Here is a 17,155-nt window from a genome sequence, read left to right as displayed (position 1 = left end):
CCGGTATATAGTTGACCAATTTCAAATTTGAAAAGTGGTCGCCATCTGGTGGTGGCCAATCCAGCCGCTAAAGTAGGAGCAGCCATGATTGTCGTGATTTGCCGATTTGATACATGTTTCGGCAGCAATACCGCCCCAAGTGGTCAAAAACGAAAACGAATGTATCTGTGAGAGTGGTGGTGGTGGTGGTGGCCACAACCACAACAGCAGCGGTGAGCACATACATCACACACACACACACACACAGCATTATGGCTTGCTCACATTGATGGCCAACTCGTTTCATTTTTCGCTGCTGGACAGACACAAAGGCAGACAGAAAGACAACAGCAGTAGCAAGAATCTTTTTCTCTCTGTGTGTGTGTGTGTCGTTGATGAATTGTGGTCAAATTCAATAATAACGACAACAGAATTGAGTTGACTTTTGACAATATCGCGATATCCTGTCCAAAAGAAAGACCGTCCGTTATCATCACGGGAATATTGTACCAACCGGCTTGACAAGTGTGTGTCTTGTTTGCTTGTCATCAACCCGACTTTAATCTTGGATTGACGATTGATATTCCAATCCAGCAGCAGAAGTCATACAAACACAATGCGAATCTATTTGAAAACGCTAAGCAATGACACCTGCAAAGAGGTGGATCTTCCCGTTGGATCAACTACGTTGGGACGCGGTCAACTATTGGATGTAAGTATGACCAAGTCATTGTTTGACAAGCATTAAATTTGATGAATCGACAGTGTGCCGACAAAAAAGTGTCGAGGACTCATGCAGCCATCGAAGTGAGCAACAGTGGCGAAGTGATTCTAACTTCGGTGAGTGGGTTTCAATTGATTTTTTATTGTATAATGATTTGTGTTTTGTTTTGTTTTGTTATTGTTGTTGTTGTTGTTGTTTGATAGCTGCATGTGAATCCAACATTCTATTTTGGCAAAGATCCACAATCGACTCCCAAATTGATCAAAAAAGACAACACGTTGAATCTGAATCACGGTGACGTGTTTGGCTTTCAAGCACAACAATACAAATACCAGGTATTCATCGAAGATTTGGTCTCCAGCACCACCACCAACGATAATCCACAACAACAAAATGATTCTGCCGATGCGGCCAAAAAGGTCACCAATAACAACGATAGTCCAAGCACGACAACGACCACCGCCAACGATAATGTGAATGGCTCGAATTCCACAACCCAACAACAACAACAACAGAAAAAGGCGACTGATGCTCCTGCTAGCAAACGCGCCACTGATGATGATGACGAAAATACCAAGGATACAGACAACAACAAGGACAAGCCGCAGTCAGGAGGACAACAAGCCAAGAAACGAGGTCGTAAATCAGCTGCTGCTGCTACTGCTACTGCTGCCACTCAGTCCAAATCTAAAGACGAAAGCGACTACGAACAAGACGATGATGATGATGATGTTGATGCTGATGACGACGACGACGAAGACATGGAAAGCGACGACGATAATGGTGATGATGACGATGAGGAAGAAGAGGAGGAAGAAGTCGTTTCGTCGAAACGTAAATCGGCCAAGAATGCCAAAGCGTCGACGGCTGCCGGTTCTTATCGCGGACGTCCTCGACGAGCACAGAAACAGGCCAAGTCAAATGTCGTGTCGTTGGATGATTTTGTGGCCAGTGATGACGAACTATGGCAACAAAGTGAGAGTGAAGAAGACTATAAACCAAGTCGAGGTCGCAAACGTGGAGCTGCCGCTGTTTCAAGCAGTGGGTCCGACAGCGACTGGGAAATGGAACGAAAGTCAGGTGGTCGAGGTCGTGGTGGTGGTGGTGGTCGATCACGTAGTAAATATGTAGAATCGGACGTTGATTCCGATTCAGACAGCGATTGGGGCAAAAAGAAAAAGGTGAGTCTTTCACACTCTCATCAGTGAGCAAACTAATGATGTGATTGATGATTTTGCTGCAGAAATCGACACCAAAAAAATCGTCAGCCAGTCGAGCTGGATCGAAACGCGGCCGACAAACTCCAACGAGGAAATCGACTCGTCGAGCAGCACGAAGTGAATCCGAAGAAGAAGACAATATTGACGATGATATTGAGGACGATTTGGATCTGGACGACCGTCACCCGACGTCTAAACGGAAATCTAAAGCGCGTTCGAATCGTAAAGCGGACGATGATTTTGTTGACGATGAAGAGGATGAAGATGATGATGGTCGTCCCGTTAACAAACGCAAAGCCACAAACAAACGTCCTCCAGGAAGACCGCCCAAACGGGCAGCAGCCAAAAAAGGTTAATGAATGAATGACCATATGATTTCTTTGACTCACTTTATTTTTGTCTGTGTGTAGCCAACAAGAAGACGAAAGACCTCAGTGAAGAGGAAGAAGAAGACGATGATCAAGATGTCGATGAAATTGGAGCATTGGCTTCCGCGGCCGATGCTTGATCGGTAAACAGATTCACTTGCATTCTCTCATCTTATGTCATCATGTGTCATCCAAATTCATCTCTCATTTATTCATTCAATCATTCATAATATTCATTCATCGATGATTTAATTTTGCTGACCAGAGTTGGGCCATGTTTTTTTTTTGTTTTTGCAGACACACTCACATCCATCGAGACCGTATAAACACACCTATAACAATTGACTTGTACATTATCACTCATCAGATTGAATCACTGATTGATCAGTGGGGACATATACACATTACATGATGATGCTCTTCACACATTGGACATCGGACATACACACACACAGAGAGAAACAAAACATGGAGAATAAATTTATAAATTTACTTTATTACTGCAAAAATATCAATGATAATGAAATGAAGATAATCAATGTTTAGGTTAGATGCATTTGACTGTCAAGCAATCTAGGCGATAGATATTTGGCCAGCAGCTCTTTTAGCACTTTGATTTGGACGTTCAACTCTTCCTCTTGGTCCGACAATTGCTTGTTACGTTGCTGTTCGACGGCCAACAGGTCATCTATGAGTGTTTTCTCTTCCCGTTTCTTTAGCCTGTATCGCATAGCGGCCACTTTGTTTTGATGTTTGATTCGGTCGTCCAATACACGACGACAAGCACGACGTTTCTTTCGCACTTGGCTTTTAGATTCATCTTTGTCCACCGATTTTCGTTTGTTTGGCGATGAATTGGTCGTAATGGTCACAAACGATGCAAGGCTTTGGTCGTCCCCATCATCATGATGATGATCCTGTTGTTGCTGCTGCTGCTGCAATAACTGTTCTGATTCAACTGCTGCCATGTCGGTGAATGACGAGTAGAAAGGAGAATCTGTGCAAACTTCTTCATAGTTGGCCACATCCAATGAATGTGGAAATGGTTCCGAATCCAATTGTCCATGACATTCGTCATCTTCTGGCCATTGGCTTGTGATCAATGGAGATTGTGGACATTCGTCCTTATCAAGTGTTGTGGTGGCAAATATGCTGGGCGAATATGGACCGATATCTGGTGAGCAGAGGTCTTGGCTTGGTTTGATGTTGATGAAATCGAAATCTTCTTGTTTCAACAGGCCAACGAACGAAAGGTTGCCGAATCCATGGCAAAGATCCTCATTGTTGTTAATTGGGTCAAATATGACCTGTTCCAATTGACTGTCCGTGTAGTTGATCAGGTCAAAATCAAGATTGGTGCCATCATCATTATCAGTGTGTTTATGATCACCATCATCACTACTGAGACAGCAATCCAGATCAAATGATGGTGGTTCTGAACAATAGCCAAACACTTGGTTATGGTCAACGGACAATGTGGCCGAAATGGGCCAACATGATGATAATCCAGTCATAGGTTTCATGGTTATTCTTGATATCAATTTTATGGCGATAGATAAACAACGAAATAAGCGTAGTGAGTTCCCTGTGTATTGGTCAATATAAAAAAATGGTTAGTAAAATTATCAATCGATTCGAATTTCAAAGTCAATCAATCAGTACATTTTGGAATATTGTTTAGATTTTGCAAATTGTCACCCAGATATTCTGGACTATCGGCAATAGATAAACGAGGTGATTTAGAAGAAAAACATTGTATCCAAATTAACAAATTACACAATTCAATTCAATATATAAAACTTTGTTTAAAATGACGAATTTGGACTTGTCAGTAGCTCAGGCAGAAATAAAGTGCCAGTGTCGTTGGTGATACGTATTTATTAAAACAAGTGATGATGAACACAGAGTACTACCCCGATAATCACGTCTTTGTCACAATGAAAGCGGCAGCGTTCACAAAGTACGTTCGAGCTTGTATCACTATGGTGGAATTCTGGACATAAAAATGGGATGAAATGTCGTCGAATACGGTAAGTGTACATGATGCAATGCTCTGTCTTTCTAGACTTTTCTTCTCTTCTTTCCAGACTTTTCTTCATTTCAAGAACAACGTGTGTGACTCATCGGTTTGCGTTGTGCGTTAACACATGTATAGACTATAGTGTTACTGTATCCAATTTTGAATAAAGGATTCGTTGAGAGAAAATCCGCTACAAATCAATCAATGAGAATAGCAACCAAGTGTATACACTAATTTTCTACGTGTTTTATACATGTTTTAATTTAATGAATGGATAAATGGATAAATAAATGCAACTGATTTATTATGATCATCATCATCATAGAATAGAAAAGAATACATTCAAAACATCACACAAAACGACTAGAAATGGCCACAATCTTGGCCAATTCGGCTCCTTTGCTTCGCAGATAGTTGGGAACCGGAACAACCACTCGTGTGCCCGATGGATTGCCATTGTTTTCGATCAGCACGACATTGTTTGTGTCAAACTTGGCAATCATTGGTCGTTGTTCTGCCACCAGTCCGACGACATAACCGCGTTTCATCTGGCCTTTGATTGTGACCAGCACCTTGTCGCCCAATTGGCCGTCATGAACTTTGGCATTCTTTTTGTAGACGTGGATGCATTTGACTTGTTTGCCCTCAGTCATGGCTTCACGACCCAATTTTGAGTTGTCCACTACACGCAATCGAGTTTGTTTTTGCACCCATTGCATTGATCCGGTCGTGTGCAGGTTAACCGATGGTGGTGCCGTCCTAGTAATTTAGTTTAGTAATGTATCACAATAATAAAGCAGTAACAATTACCTTGTTGGAACGAGATTGATTGACAATCGGCGAAACATTTTTCTTCAGGCCGGACTTGTTTTGTTGATTATGGTGTGCACATAACCACATGATATTGACAATCGATAGTATCGATACATGGATTTCAATTGTAAGCTTAAGCTTCAGACCAATGTTGTACTTTGTCTAAAAGATCTGTAGATGATGAATCCTCTATTGATGGAGAATGAAATGTTTTGTTTGAAAAGCCTCAGGTGATTTCAGTGGTTGATGTTGGTTGTTTGAAATGACAAGGCAGTGTTTCACAACGAACGAAAGTGATGGTCGACCGTCCATGGTCACTGTGTTTTGTTTGGTTAACAACAAACGGCATTCCACAGCAGGTTGTATGTGTGTGTGTGTGTGTGTGTGATGATGATGATGATAATCGTATCACTACAACAATCAATCAGTTACATTAGTCACATAGTCATTATAACCACGATCAGCATTTTATCGCGTTTTATGACCAACTACTGGTTTGACATGATTATTGATATATGGTGGTGGATCGATTTACAATTCATTTCAACCCATCATTCGTCCATAAAAGCATTGCCATTGCGATCACTTTACGTCATTTCATTGCTAACCTTGTGTGTGTGTAATCACTGAAATATTGACAATGCAGAACGGCAATTCGATACAAAAGTCGAAAAGTAGTCCACCCATCGTGGTGAGTGGTATTGTGTATGCACTATCCATGTCTGATTTGCTAACGTATTGATTTGATGGTTTTTTACAGATTCCTGATGATTTTGAAGGTTACCCGTTGGAATCGTTCCGAATCACTCCCAATCTATCCAAGTATTTGCAATCGGTTTTAATTCCAGGTGGATTCATTCAGGATCGAGTTGAACGGTTAGCATGTGATATAGCGGCCGATTTGGGCAATGAACCATTTACAGCGTTGTGCGTTCTCAAAGGAGGATATCTCTTTTTCAACAATCTGCTGGAAAAAATCCGACAATTGCATCGATATCGATTGCTGGACAATCCAGAACTGCAGGATGAAGCACAACAGATCAAAGTGGAATTCATACGACTCAAATCTTACGAAAACACAAGCTCCACTAACCAGATTCAGGTGATTGGTATCGAGAGTTTGGAAACGCTTCGTGGTCGGGTAAGTTTACACTGTTTATTGAATTATTAATTATATTCTAACCGAACAATTTAATGATGATCACAGAACGTGTTGATTGTCGAGGACATAATCGACACTGGCCGTACTATGGTCAAATTGTTGGATCTACTTGAACAGTACGAACCACGGACAATTCGTGTGACCAGTTTGCTGGTGAAACGAACGCCTCTGAGCAACGGATACATGCCGAAATGTGAGTAGTAGTAGTAGTAATTGATTGGCTAATGGTAATTCTCAATTCCAACAACAACAACAACAGATACTGGATTCAGCATACCGAACAAATTCATTGTCGGCTGCAACATGGACTATAACGAGTACTTCCGTGATTTGAATGTAATTATCCTGCTTAGCATAATTGATTGATTGGTTGACTGTATCTCTTTTTCTTCTGTGAACAGCATCTTTGCGTCATGAACGAGTATGGCAAGCAAAAGTATTCGTCGTCAAATCGCTGAGTCAATCTATCAATTGTCGGTTTAATCATCATGATCATTCAATTTTCCGACAAAGGGACCATTCAACATTCACCACTGATCATTGCAGCACATGTCAATCATCATCATTTATTTGATTTGATGCTTTATTTAGCACACACACACATACATACACACACACACTTAATTAAATATAGTTACATGATGATTTAGTTTGGATAATAAAATGCTTATCAATATCAATCGGATAAATGATAAAACAATGTTCAATGTGCAATGTTCACGCGATTGAGCAATTCGTCAATGTACGAGTGGATAAGATGTGTGTGTGTGTTGTGGAGATAATGTCCACCACCACTAAAGTCGACCACGCGTATCCAACTGTCCGATCGGTCGATGGCCGCTGTTTGCACCAAACGATTTTCGTAGTGTTCGTATCTATCAAATTCATCGCCTTCCACTTGTAGTTCATATAGCTGATTATGGTAGACTATGGCAGGATAAAGCTTGTCATTCGAGCTATATATAAATAGGGTCGGTATTTGCAGGTTTCCGGACAACACTCTCAATCGCAAATGGTAGCTGTCGTAATTGGACAGATTTTCGGTCAACGCCTTCCACATGGCCAAATGTCTATTTCCCAGTATGCTTGTCCGTGGAATATGATGACCTTGTAGTAGCCACGTAGTACTACTACTACTGGGCATCATCATTTTCCGCAAATACAACAATCGACATGCTTGACTTAGTAGACGCATTCGAACACGTTGTGGCCACCGAAAACTGAAACGTCCAACCGGACTGATGAGACATAACGAGTCAAGATCAAAGTATGGCTGTTGGTTCGAGTATAGCCACAGGTAAGAAGCCGCATACGCTGACAACGAATGGGCCACCAAACAATGGACTCTTTTGATGTTGAGATCGGCAAGCAAGTCTGCAATGAATTCGGATTTCTCTTCGGCTGAATGCCAAAAACAACCACCGGTTCGAATCGTGTGTGTAAAGTCGGGAAAGTTTGGCGCTATGCAACGGTATCGATCACCGAAATCGGCAATGAAACGGAAGTAGTCATAGTAGCTGCCCGGAGTTCCATGCAACAACACGATGACGGGTCGACTGTTGTCGTCGTCGGGACTTGTGTCCACGTAGCGAATGTTGACAGGATAACCGTCGTGGGGAATGTATCGCAGGAACCAAGGTCTCAACAACCAGCTGTTTTTGCCGAAACGTTTGCACACACGGACTTGTCGTTCTCGTACATGGTGAGCGTCGATGTTGATCACCTGGTTGGTCAACTTTCGGCTAAAAATGGTGGTAAATAAGCGAGCAGCGTTCCAACAACAACTCGACTGTAGCAGCATATTATGATTGGCTTTGTTAAATTGCTCAGCTGATCATGCAAACATAAACACTGTCACTGTGGATATAGCACGAGGGGGTGAATTCATTTTTTCATCAAAGTGGCCAACGATTAACCAGTGCAAAAACAATTTGCACAATGATTGATGATGATGGGATTTTTTTTTTGTTTTTTTTTTGGTGTTGACTAGTGCAATGACATTAGTGCCATGATGATGATCAGCAAAAGTGACCCATTGGCAGATTGGCCGGTCGGACGCTATAATTGGATCGTTTCCAAAAACAGATCACAGCAGCAGCAGCAAACAAACAACCGTAATGGATCCATATCTTCTGGAGTGTGGAAACAATTGGCTTGGATAAACAACACTTTCTTGCTCCAGATGATGAGAGAATGTGTGCAATCATCAAGTGGAGCTGTGGTGGCCAATTTCATGGTTCGTCATTCGTCGTCGTACGGTATTATTATTCGATTCGTCAAGTTATTGTTTGACACGCTTGGCCAACCATCGACCAGAGAGATTTTTCTTGTTCATTCTGCTGCCAAGAGTGAGAGACTTGGTTGCAGTTGACAATTTGGTTTCATTCAGTCATTCTCGATTTGGACGGCGACAAGCCAAATAGGCCATCAGTGGCTCGATTCTGTCATCACTTGGTGAATTGGAGAAATTCGAATCATACGATGTGTTTTGTGATTTGCCCTGTGTCCAGTGTTTTTTAATCTCATCATGATCATTGTTTTTAAATTCCTCATACTCGTAATGATGGCCACTGATTCTCAATGTCTCAATTGTCTTCGGACGGCGATATCGATCGTAGCCATGCTGCTGTTGCAAGCAGGTAACTGTTACCATATTACCGGAGTTGGTCGATTGATTGATTGTTTTGTATTGTTTTTTTGTTTTGCAGGTTCCTTCAATTCGATCCACTGTTATGAGATATACGATCCCATCGATCAGATGGCCGATGAATCGGTGGTCACAGTGGAAAACCACCGCAACCACCACCACCAATTGCCAGCATCAAACATTTCGATCCAACAGCACAAAGTAAGTTGAAGCAGACTATCGATTGATCTTGATCCATATTGAGCTGTGATGGCCTACATCTCTATGCTGATGGGTTGATGATGGTGATGACAACAGTGATCTTGTTACGGGGTCGTGTTCGGCTTGATTGCTTTCTATCGATTAATTAGCTAATTTAGTGCTCGCTAATCAAGTACTACTGTGTAGTGATGAAACAGTGATCGTCACACTGTGACCTATTTCGCGGCTCACTACACTCGTTCATCGATCCGTGAATGATTGCTCTCTCTCTCTCTCTCTTTCTAATTTTACGTCGTCTTTATATTAATAAATCTGTTGTGTTGATAACAGGTGGTGGATGCTTCCGACGACGATGGTCAAGTCGGGTTCGATTGTCTCAACAAGACCGAAGGATACTATGGCGATGATCGCTACTGTGACATGTTCCATTACTGCAAGGTTGGTGTCATGTCTTTGATTGATTGAATGAAATTTATTCAATTTTTATTCAGGCCGACGGCAATCGCTTTACATTTGCCTGCCCAGCCGATAGTTATTTCAATCAGGAATCGATTGCTTGCGAACGAATGGTTGATCATCAGCGTGAATGTCGTAATCATACTGGTGACACTTTAGTCAGCCTTTTCAGTTCCACGACTTTGGTGCCACCCACCAATTACGTCGAATCCCCGATAACAACAACAACTGCTTCCAACAACATCTCAACGTCAACAACAACGACAACTACAACGACCACTGAATTGCCATTCAGAATCAATCCAATTATCAAGTCTAACCTTACAAACAATAACAATAGCAAACCGTTGGTCAAGCCTCCACTTGCCAATTTGACTGAAAAGTTTGTTCCCAAACCTGAGGTTCCAAAATTGTCCATCGATTCAGGCATCAAAAACATTGACATTATGACGAATGAGGATGATGTGCATTCATTGTTCAATCAATTCGACATGTCGTCTTCTGATTTTCAGCCATACATGTGGCCACAGCCAGAATCAGACATGACCAGACAACCGTCGATACAGTCTTCACCACAAGAGGATCATGAACACATCAATCATTCATCGACCGATGCTCGTCAAAGTCTATCTGTTTCGATACAGCGATTTCTACGAGACAATGTCCAACTGCCATCTCACTTTATTCGCATGGTGCCTCGATTCTGGCGACATTTGCAATCATCACTGCTTCGCACTGAAAACAACTTGAACAACAAACCACCAATGATTGGCCAAGACAGCAACATTGTGCCGGTTTGGAACAAACCTTCGACTCGGTTACAGCAACGATTCGAAGAGCAGAAATCAATGGCCACTGAAAACGACGATGATAACGACGACGAAAACAAACTGGCTGGACTATCCACCTTATCCATTCCGGTGTTGATACCGATCAACCTGACTCGTGAAGATTACCGTCAAAATATGGCCACAAGTCTGCTGAAACCAATAGTGATTCCGCTAAAAGATCGAGGCAAACTAGTGCCTGCCTACGTCCTGCGATTCAATCAACATCGACTGAAAAAGCGTTCTTCAGTGCCCGGTGCTAGCGGAAAGGACGAGAACAACAATAAAGCAGCCGGAAGTGGCCACAAGAAACTGTTACCCAAATTGACATTGCGTTCCAGTTTGCTCACCAGCCTGATTCCACCGCTTCTTCGAAATAAACTGACCAAATCGATGATGGCCAAACAAAAGCCAGAATCGACTGATAAAACACCGGCCAGCAAATCAAATGACGCTTCGTTAATGATGATGGCTGCAGCATTGGCCAACAACAATGCATTTTTGCCACTGTCTGTGTATGGGCCGTGGTGGACGCCAGAATCGTACACATTCATACAACAGCAACTGCTTAAAGCTGCCGAATCATCGAACCATCCCGTCTTTGAAAATGGCAATGCGGCATACTTGCCTTCGTCATACTACACGAAAGTGACCGGCAAAGAACAAGCTCATCCCACCACATATCCAACAACAAAACAGCTGTTCAAGACGGGCAAATCGCTGAGATCCGCAAACATCACGACATCATCACAGTCACGACCCAAGACGATAAATCGCAAGAATCATGCGACTATATCGACTAACGCAAACGTCTACGTCCCCGATGAGCTGTTTGATGATCACCAGGCTTTGACCGATAGTCGACAACAGCAGAGAAACAAGAATCACGAATCATCAGGTCATCGACCGAGCAATCGAGATATGGCGATTGTCAATGGCACAACGTTGAGTATTGTCGCAAAAAAGACAAACGAACATCGTGGCAAGTCACCGCCAGATGATCGTTTTACCTCGACTGTTTCGGCATCAATGATGGTCGGTCGGTTCACCGCACCCAACATGACGGAAGCCAGTACGACATTGAATCGCGACTACGAATCGGAATCGAAATTGATCGAATCGAGCAGCAGTAACCACAGACGGCGAATCAAGTGAATGAATGCCCAACTGTGGACTATTTATTGAGAATTCCCTTGTACATATCAAGTGACATTCCTGTTGTGTCTGTCAATCGATTTGGTTGATTCGATCGATTATGCTTGAGTTATAATATAAAAGTTTTGAAAATAAAAATTTCAACTAATCTCAATACCCATTAGTCAGCCAACTTTACTCAGTGATAAGTTGTTTACTGCTAACCTATTAGTGGAATTAAACTTGATGATTGATGATTGATAATAATTGATAATAATATAAGATATATAGATAGATTTGAAAGTGATTCCATATTGGATTTGTGGTTATACGCGTCGTGTGTGATTGTTCGACTCATGACTCGCTTGTCGGAAGAGTTTGACTGTGATCCCGAGACAATTACCGATCACTTTTCACAGGCAATAAAAGTCAGGAACAAGATTGGAAATGGATAGACCATGTTGTCGAATTGATTGGCTCGTTTTTGAACAGAGATCCAGTATCCAGTGCAACGAAATTGTTGAGTTGTTGTATACCAATTATCCGATTGGCCAGTTTCGGACAAAAACCTTCAATCAATCATTCAATCATTCGATTGTGTGATATGGATTAGTGTGGGGAAAAAATAAAAAGAAAGCAGTTCTCAAAATAGACGATTGTTTTTGTTTTTGTTTCGTGCTTGCTTGTTATTGGTCACGTTCATCTGCGAAATTCCAATTGGTCATTTATTGGTGATGAATAACCACCTGCCAGAATGCAGCTTCCGGATTGTATTGTTCGACGGAGCGATCTATCACGTAACACGTATCAGATGTTGATTGCATAGTTGTGAGCAAAATTAGCATCCACTTATCAGTGGTGATTAGCATATGCTTGATGAATCGTTTCCTGACCATCTGCTTCGTGAAAAATGCACACCAATCGTAATAAATGGCTTGGAGCCATCCACTAAAAATTTAAGTGGTTCACGCCAAAGACACACAACAACAACAACAACAACAACAACAATCTGATTATCTGATCTGATGAGCTGACACATCTGCGTGTGTGTGTGTGAATCGTGTCTGTTTGTGCGTGATGAAAACGATTATCATTTCGAATGGTCAGCCTTGCATGCATGTCTATCTATTCATCTATTCATCTACCATCTATCGAGTGAGTCATATAAAATGACCAGAATCAATCATCAATCTGGTCATTATTGAAATATTGAAATGGAAAAAGTCATGACAACTCAACTTGCTAGTTGTTGATCCAAGTTGACTTGTCAAATCGCAACTCAACCATTCGAGTGGCAATCATGAAAGCTTATAAAGTTGAGTGGTTGGCAGCTAATATGTCTTGTATGTCAGTAGTAATTTGTTCGCCGTGTCATCGTGTCAGTCTGGTGGTTGAATGGTGGTAATAACCACAATATGATTGTTAACTGGGTTAACATTTGACTAACATTAGCCGACGAAGGCGACGACCGATCATTGAATCGGAAAACAGGAACCAGCGGTGGTACACCACCACCACCACCACTCATTCCAAACATGGCCAATGTGTCAAATGTCTTACAACCCCGATTATTGAAGAGGACACGTTGCACACGAAAGTGAGAGCGATTTGAATTTGATGGTGATTGGCACTCACAACAACAACGACAAGAGAGAGAGTCTATGAGTTTCCATTTCCAAATGTGTACATTTGGAACCTGTTTCTCTGACAACATAAAAACGGTGGACGATGAATAGTCGATAAATAGAGAAGCAGATATCAAACACGGCCTTATTCGCCATTTGTCTGTCAACAATTGCCGATCTCATTGACGAATTGATCGATAGTGTCTTGTAGTATTGAATATAGTCTTAGTTCATTCGGTTGATCGACAAGGAAATGGCCAACAATCGACTATTGTGGACACTCATCTGCTGTTCTGTGGCCACCATTGTATTGGCCAATGAACAACCACCCGAGGTAGGAAGTGTAAATTGTCATTGATATACTTTGTTTGTATTGAGTATGTTTTTTCCTTTTTTCCTTCTTTCTTTCTTTATTGCTCCCACACTTTGTTTCTCTAGTCCAAGTACCAGGAGATTATCCAACTGTTCAACACTAATAATAACCGTAACGCAAATGACCACACGTTGAAAGCTGAAGCCCAGACCTATTCGGCCACGGTCGCCGATCCAAACGGTGGTCATCATGGATTCACGTCATCAGGATACTCACGGACAACAGATCCTAGATCTCGATACTCGCCCTCATCATCATCGTCATCTGCATCGAACGTATGAATTTAATGATTTTTGTCGCTTGCAAAGACGTAGACTTAATTGTGTCATGATTTGTTACAGGCTGAAGAGGAAGAAGCGAAAAAACTAGCAGAAGAAGAAGAGGAACGGAAACCCGATCGCCTGGCTTTGTTGCTGGCCGAATCCAAGTTTAGCTGTGATGGCGTCAAGAATGGCTACTATGCCGATGAGACGTATGCTTGTGTTGATTGATCCATGTGAATATTCGTGCTAATCTAATTTGTTATTTGTTTCTCGCTTAGTGTCGGATGTCAGGTGTTTCACTATTGTGTCGAAGGCGTCAAACACAGCTGGCAATGTCCGGAAAACACCGTTTTCCATCAGATTCATCTGAACTGCGTTCCCAACACTCAGGACATTTGTCAGCAATCGTCCAAATACCACATTGTCAATGAATACCTTCACAAGGTAAATAGATGTTTCGATTGAATCTACATGAATTCATTTTCTATCTGTGTTCCAGGAACTGGACGAACGTGGTCCCAACAACACTGTTCTCTATCATCAGCGATTCTACCCTGACGGATTTGACTACTCTGGTGGTGATCCTGTGGCTCAGATCTTCCAAGCACAAGCTCAAGCTGCATTGCAGAAAGCGCATCAAGCCCGTCGGCAACCACCCAGCCACCCAAACCTAGATGAAGAGGATGATGATGATGAACCATCAGCAGCACCAGTACGATCGCGAACACGATCTCGAACTCAGTCTTACCTGAATCAGGCAACCAATAGAGCACCTGCCAATAAACCACAATCACTGTATCGACAACCACCACCGCTCAAGCCGACACTGCGACCATCGTTGAGTGGTTATACATCATCACCTGATACATCATTCTCGCCGCCAACCTATACCGAACAACCACAAGATGATTTCGGAAACACCGACTTTTCCGATCATCATTCGTCGTCTGGATTCGATGGATCGAGCTCGTTGTCAGCATCGCCCAATGCATTCTCAAGTTCGACATTCCAGTCTCCAAGCTCGTCGCAAAGTTTCCAGCCATCTGGTTCGCCGTCCGCTGGCTATACGTCGACCGGATCTGCCAGCTCTTATCAATCGACTGGATCGTCTTCAAATTCATTCTTGCCATCCAACACGAATCAAGGCACATTCCGGTCATCACCATCACGAGGCAGTTCGTCGTCGGGCTATCCTACTCGATCGTTGGGAATACCTATCGCCAGTTTCCGTGTGGCTCCAGCGTCCAACTTTGCTGGTTCAGAAGTGCCGAATGCACAGGCCAGTACCATTCAACAGGTAAAGGTGTCTCCCATGATGAGTTTCACTTCGTTGAACAACAATGGAGCCGACTTGATGGACGAGAATCGCGCCATTCTCTACTACTAACAATTGGTTCAGTTCTCTTGATAATCTTGATATCTTGTTGTTGTACATATTCAATTCATTTGTTTGCATGTTTGCACTTGATTATTGATTACTTGTTCTTGATTCTCCATCATTAAACCATATGCATGCATGCGGAATGGAATTTTAAAAGTTTTACACATGTGCCTTTCAATTGTTTCCATTCTGCAATCAAAGTGGAATATTCATTGCTTGATTGCAAGGTTTTTTTCTGTCAACTCTCTTGCTCATGGTCATATATGATTGAAAGTTGAAAACTGAATTAAGGATTATAAATTAATCAATTTAATCAATGAAATGATGATGAACAATTGTGTCATCAATCATTCAATCAAGAAAAAGAGTGACAAGTTGGTCAACAAAAAGTAGTGATATTCAATCAAAATTAATCTAGAAATTGAAGACAACGCAAAATGAATAATTCAATGTTAATAGAAAAAATAAAAGTTCCAACACAATCATCTACGTATGGAGTAGTATTGTGATTCATGACAATTATGCATGGTCATTTGCCATTTTGTCCAGGACGTTGATATGGCTTACTACGATGGTGTTTGCGTTTGTGTTTAACGATATCACCTTTCCACCGTGTTGCGTAGTGACATTGTTTACATCTAAAGGGTCGTTCGCCAGTGTGTATGAGGCCATGTATTTCAAGATGACTCTTTCTTGCACACGAATAATGGCAATGATCACATTTGAATGAATGGCGATCTTGCGGTTCAGGTTCATCATGGATAGCAGTATTCTCTAGACCAGGGATTCTTAAACTATGGGTCGCGACCCCGAATGGGGTCGCGTAGCAAAATTTTTGACGTGTATTTGTGTAGAGCAGTGATTCCCAACCGGTGGTTCGCGAACCCCTGGGGGTTCGTGGGATATGCAAAAGGGTAACTTTGTATGTACTCGAATTTTTGAAAGGGGTTCGCGAAGAAAAAAAGGTTAGGAATCACTGGTGTAGAGCAATCATGAAATGGGGTCGCGAATGAAAAAAGTTTAAGAAGCCCTGCTCTAGACGTTTGGAACGTCGTGTTGGTGTTGATTTTTCATGTTCCATCACAATTTCTTCAGTTGCTGAATGATATTCATCAAAAGATGTAGTCAGCAGTGGCTCCTTATGACAGCCTAACCATTGTCGTTGAAGATGTTGAAATTCATGACGCAACGATGTGAGTTCTTCTGACAACTGGTCAAATATAGTGTCGATGAGTTTTTCCATTCTTTTGAATCCGATATCTACATGATTGCTTGATGATTGCATTCCGTTTATAAGATCCAATTTGGATAGGATGCTTTGTTGATGCCAGAAGCTTGGTGACGGTATGATTCTTGGTAACACTGTGGTTAATGAATGGACATTTAATTAAAAAAATAAAAGTTTGGTTTGTTTTCTTACCTGGTTTTGTTTTTTTAAAAAGATGGTACAAATATCTAATACTTGATTCAATATGATTCAACATGTCAAAAATTGAGCACATGGATGTAAACAAAGCAATTTTCGGAAACTTTATGAAAGATCGACAGATGGCATTAGTGGTAAAAGTGATGCGTATTTTATGAATTAACCTCTTCTGAGTTGTTTCTCAATGAGAAAAGGATGTACGTACATTGAATGTGAGTAAATTATGACTCATGGTTTGATCAAACGAAAAGCACGTGTTTTTTGTCTTTATAAAAATGCGTTGTTTTTTGCAGAATTCGTTTTGTTATGTTGTTATGATATTATTGCCTGTGATGCCTGCGACAATGAAATTGTTTCATTTTTGTTTTGTTCTCATCTCATAACATATCATCATGTTATTTTGTTTGGTAGTTGGTAAGTGTTATTATTTCGGTTATTTTATTGGCTAATTAATCAATTGCAATAATTGCAATGTATTGTTGTTTAGTATTAATTATACATACAAGTGTTTGATCTACTAGTCTACTAGTCTACTA

The 17,155-nt window shown here is 41.5% G+C and overlaps 6 protein-coding genes across 6 annotated transcripts; 4 read left to right on the top strand and 2 right to left on the bottom strand.

The window, feature by feature from the left end:
* The first annotated feature begins 202 nt into the window (after positions 1 to 202).
* On the top strand, positions 203 to 2,800 carry LOC124497561 (uncharacterized). Its single transcript, XM_047061228.2, has 5 exons — positions 203 to 691; positions 745 to 819; positions 907 to 1,884; positions 1,947 to 2,274; positions 2,334 to 2,800. Exons 1-5 carry the CDS (start codon positions 596 to 598, stop codon positions 2,429 to 2,431), a joined length of 1,575 nt encoding a protein of 524 aa, XP_046917184.2. The 5' UTR covers positions 203 to 595; the 3' UTR covers positions 2,432 to 2,800.
* Positions 2,768 to 4,148, bottom strand: LOC124497565 (uncharacterized). Its single transcript, XM_047061233.2, has 2 exons — positions 3,954 to 4,148; positions 2,768 to 3,876 (listed from the first exon to the last, which is right to left on the bottom strand). Exon 2 carries the CDS (start codon positions 3,812 to 3,814, stop codon positions 2,834 to 2,836), a length of 981 nt encoding a protein of 326 aa, XP_046917189.2. The 5' UTR covers positions 3,815 to 3,876; positions 3,954 to 4,148; the 3' UTR covers positions 2,768 to 2,833.
* A 1,014-nt stretch (positions 4,149 to 5,162) lies between these two features.
* Positions 5,163 to 6,983, top strand: LOC124497569 (hypoxanthine-guanine phosphoribosyltransferase). Its single transcript, XM_047061237.2, has 5 exons — positions 5,163 to 5,815; positions 5,885 to 6,265; positions 6,332 to 6,479; positions 6,546 to 6,622; positions 6,688 to 6,983. The coding sequence occupies exons 1-5, from the start codon at positions 5,765 to 5,767 to the stop codon at positions 6,742 to 6,744; spliced, it is 714 nt and encodes a 237-aa protein (XP_046917193.1). The 5' UTR covers positions 5,163 to 5,764; the 3' UTR covers positions 6,745 to 6,983.
* LOC124497564 (uncharacterized) lies at positions 6,852 to 8,087 on the bottom strand. The gene has a single exon (XM_047061232.2). It carries the CDS (start codon positions 8,085 to 8,087, stop codon positions 6,990 to 6,992), a length of 1,098 nt encoding a protein of 365 aa, XP_046917188.2. The 3' UTR covers positions 6,852 to 6,989.
* Positions 7,018 to 11,732, top strand: LOC124497559 (uncharacterized). The gene is made up of 4 exons (XM_047061227.2): positions 7,018 to 8,925; positions 8,995 to 9,134; positions 9,465 to 9,572; positions 9,626 to 11,732. Exons 1-4 carry the CDS (start codon positions 8,814 to 8,816, stop codon positions 11,570 to 11,572), a joined length of 2,307 nt encoding a protein of 768 aa, XP_046917183.2. The 5' UTR covers positions 7,018 to 8,813; the 3' UTR covers positions 11,573 to 11,732.
* A 1,577-nt stretch (positions 11,733 to 13,309) lies between these two features.
* On the top strand, positions 13,310 to 15,355 carry LOC124497563 (uncharacterized). Its single transcript, XM_047061230.2, has 5 exons — positions 13,310 to 13,510; positions 13,615 to 13,824; positions 13,891 to 14,021; positions 14,091 to 14,256; positions 14,312 to 15,355. Exons 1-5 carry the CDS (start codon positions 13,430 to 13,432, stop codon positions 15,197 to 15,199), a joined length of 1,476 nt encoding a protein of 491 aa, XP_046917186.2. The 5' UTR covers positions 13,310 to 13,429; the 3' UTR covers positions 15,200 to 15,355.
* The last annotated feature ends 1,800 nt before the right edge of the window (positions 15,356 to 17,155 follow it).

The sequence above is a fragment of the Dermatophagoides farinae genome, chromosome 9 (assembly GCF_024713945.1).
Source record: "Dermatophagoides farinae isolate YC_2012a chromosome 9, ASM2471394v1, whole genome shotgun sequence".
NCBI classification, from domain to species: Eukaryota; Metazoa; Arthropoda; class Arachnida; order Sarcoptiformes; family Pyroglyphidae; genus Dermatophagoides; species Dermatophagoides farinae.
This window is presented reverse-complemented; position numbering and strand designations above follow the sequence as displayed.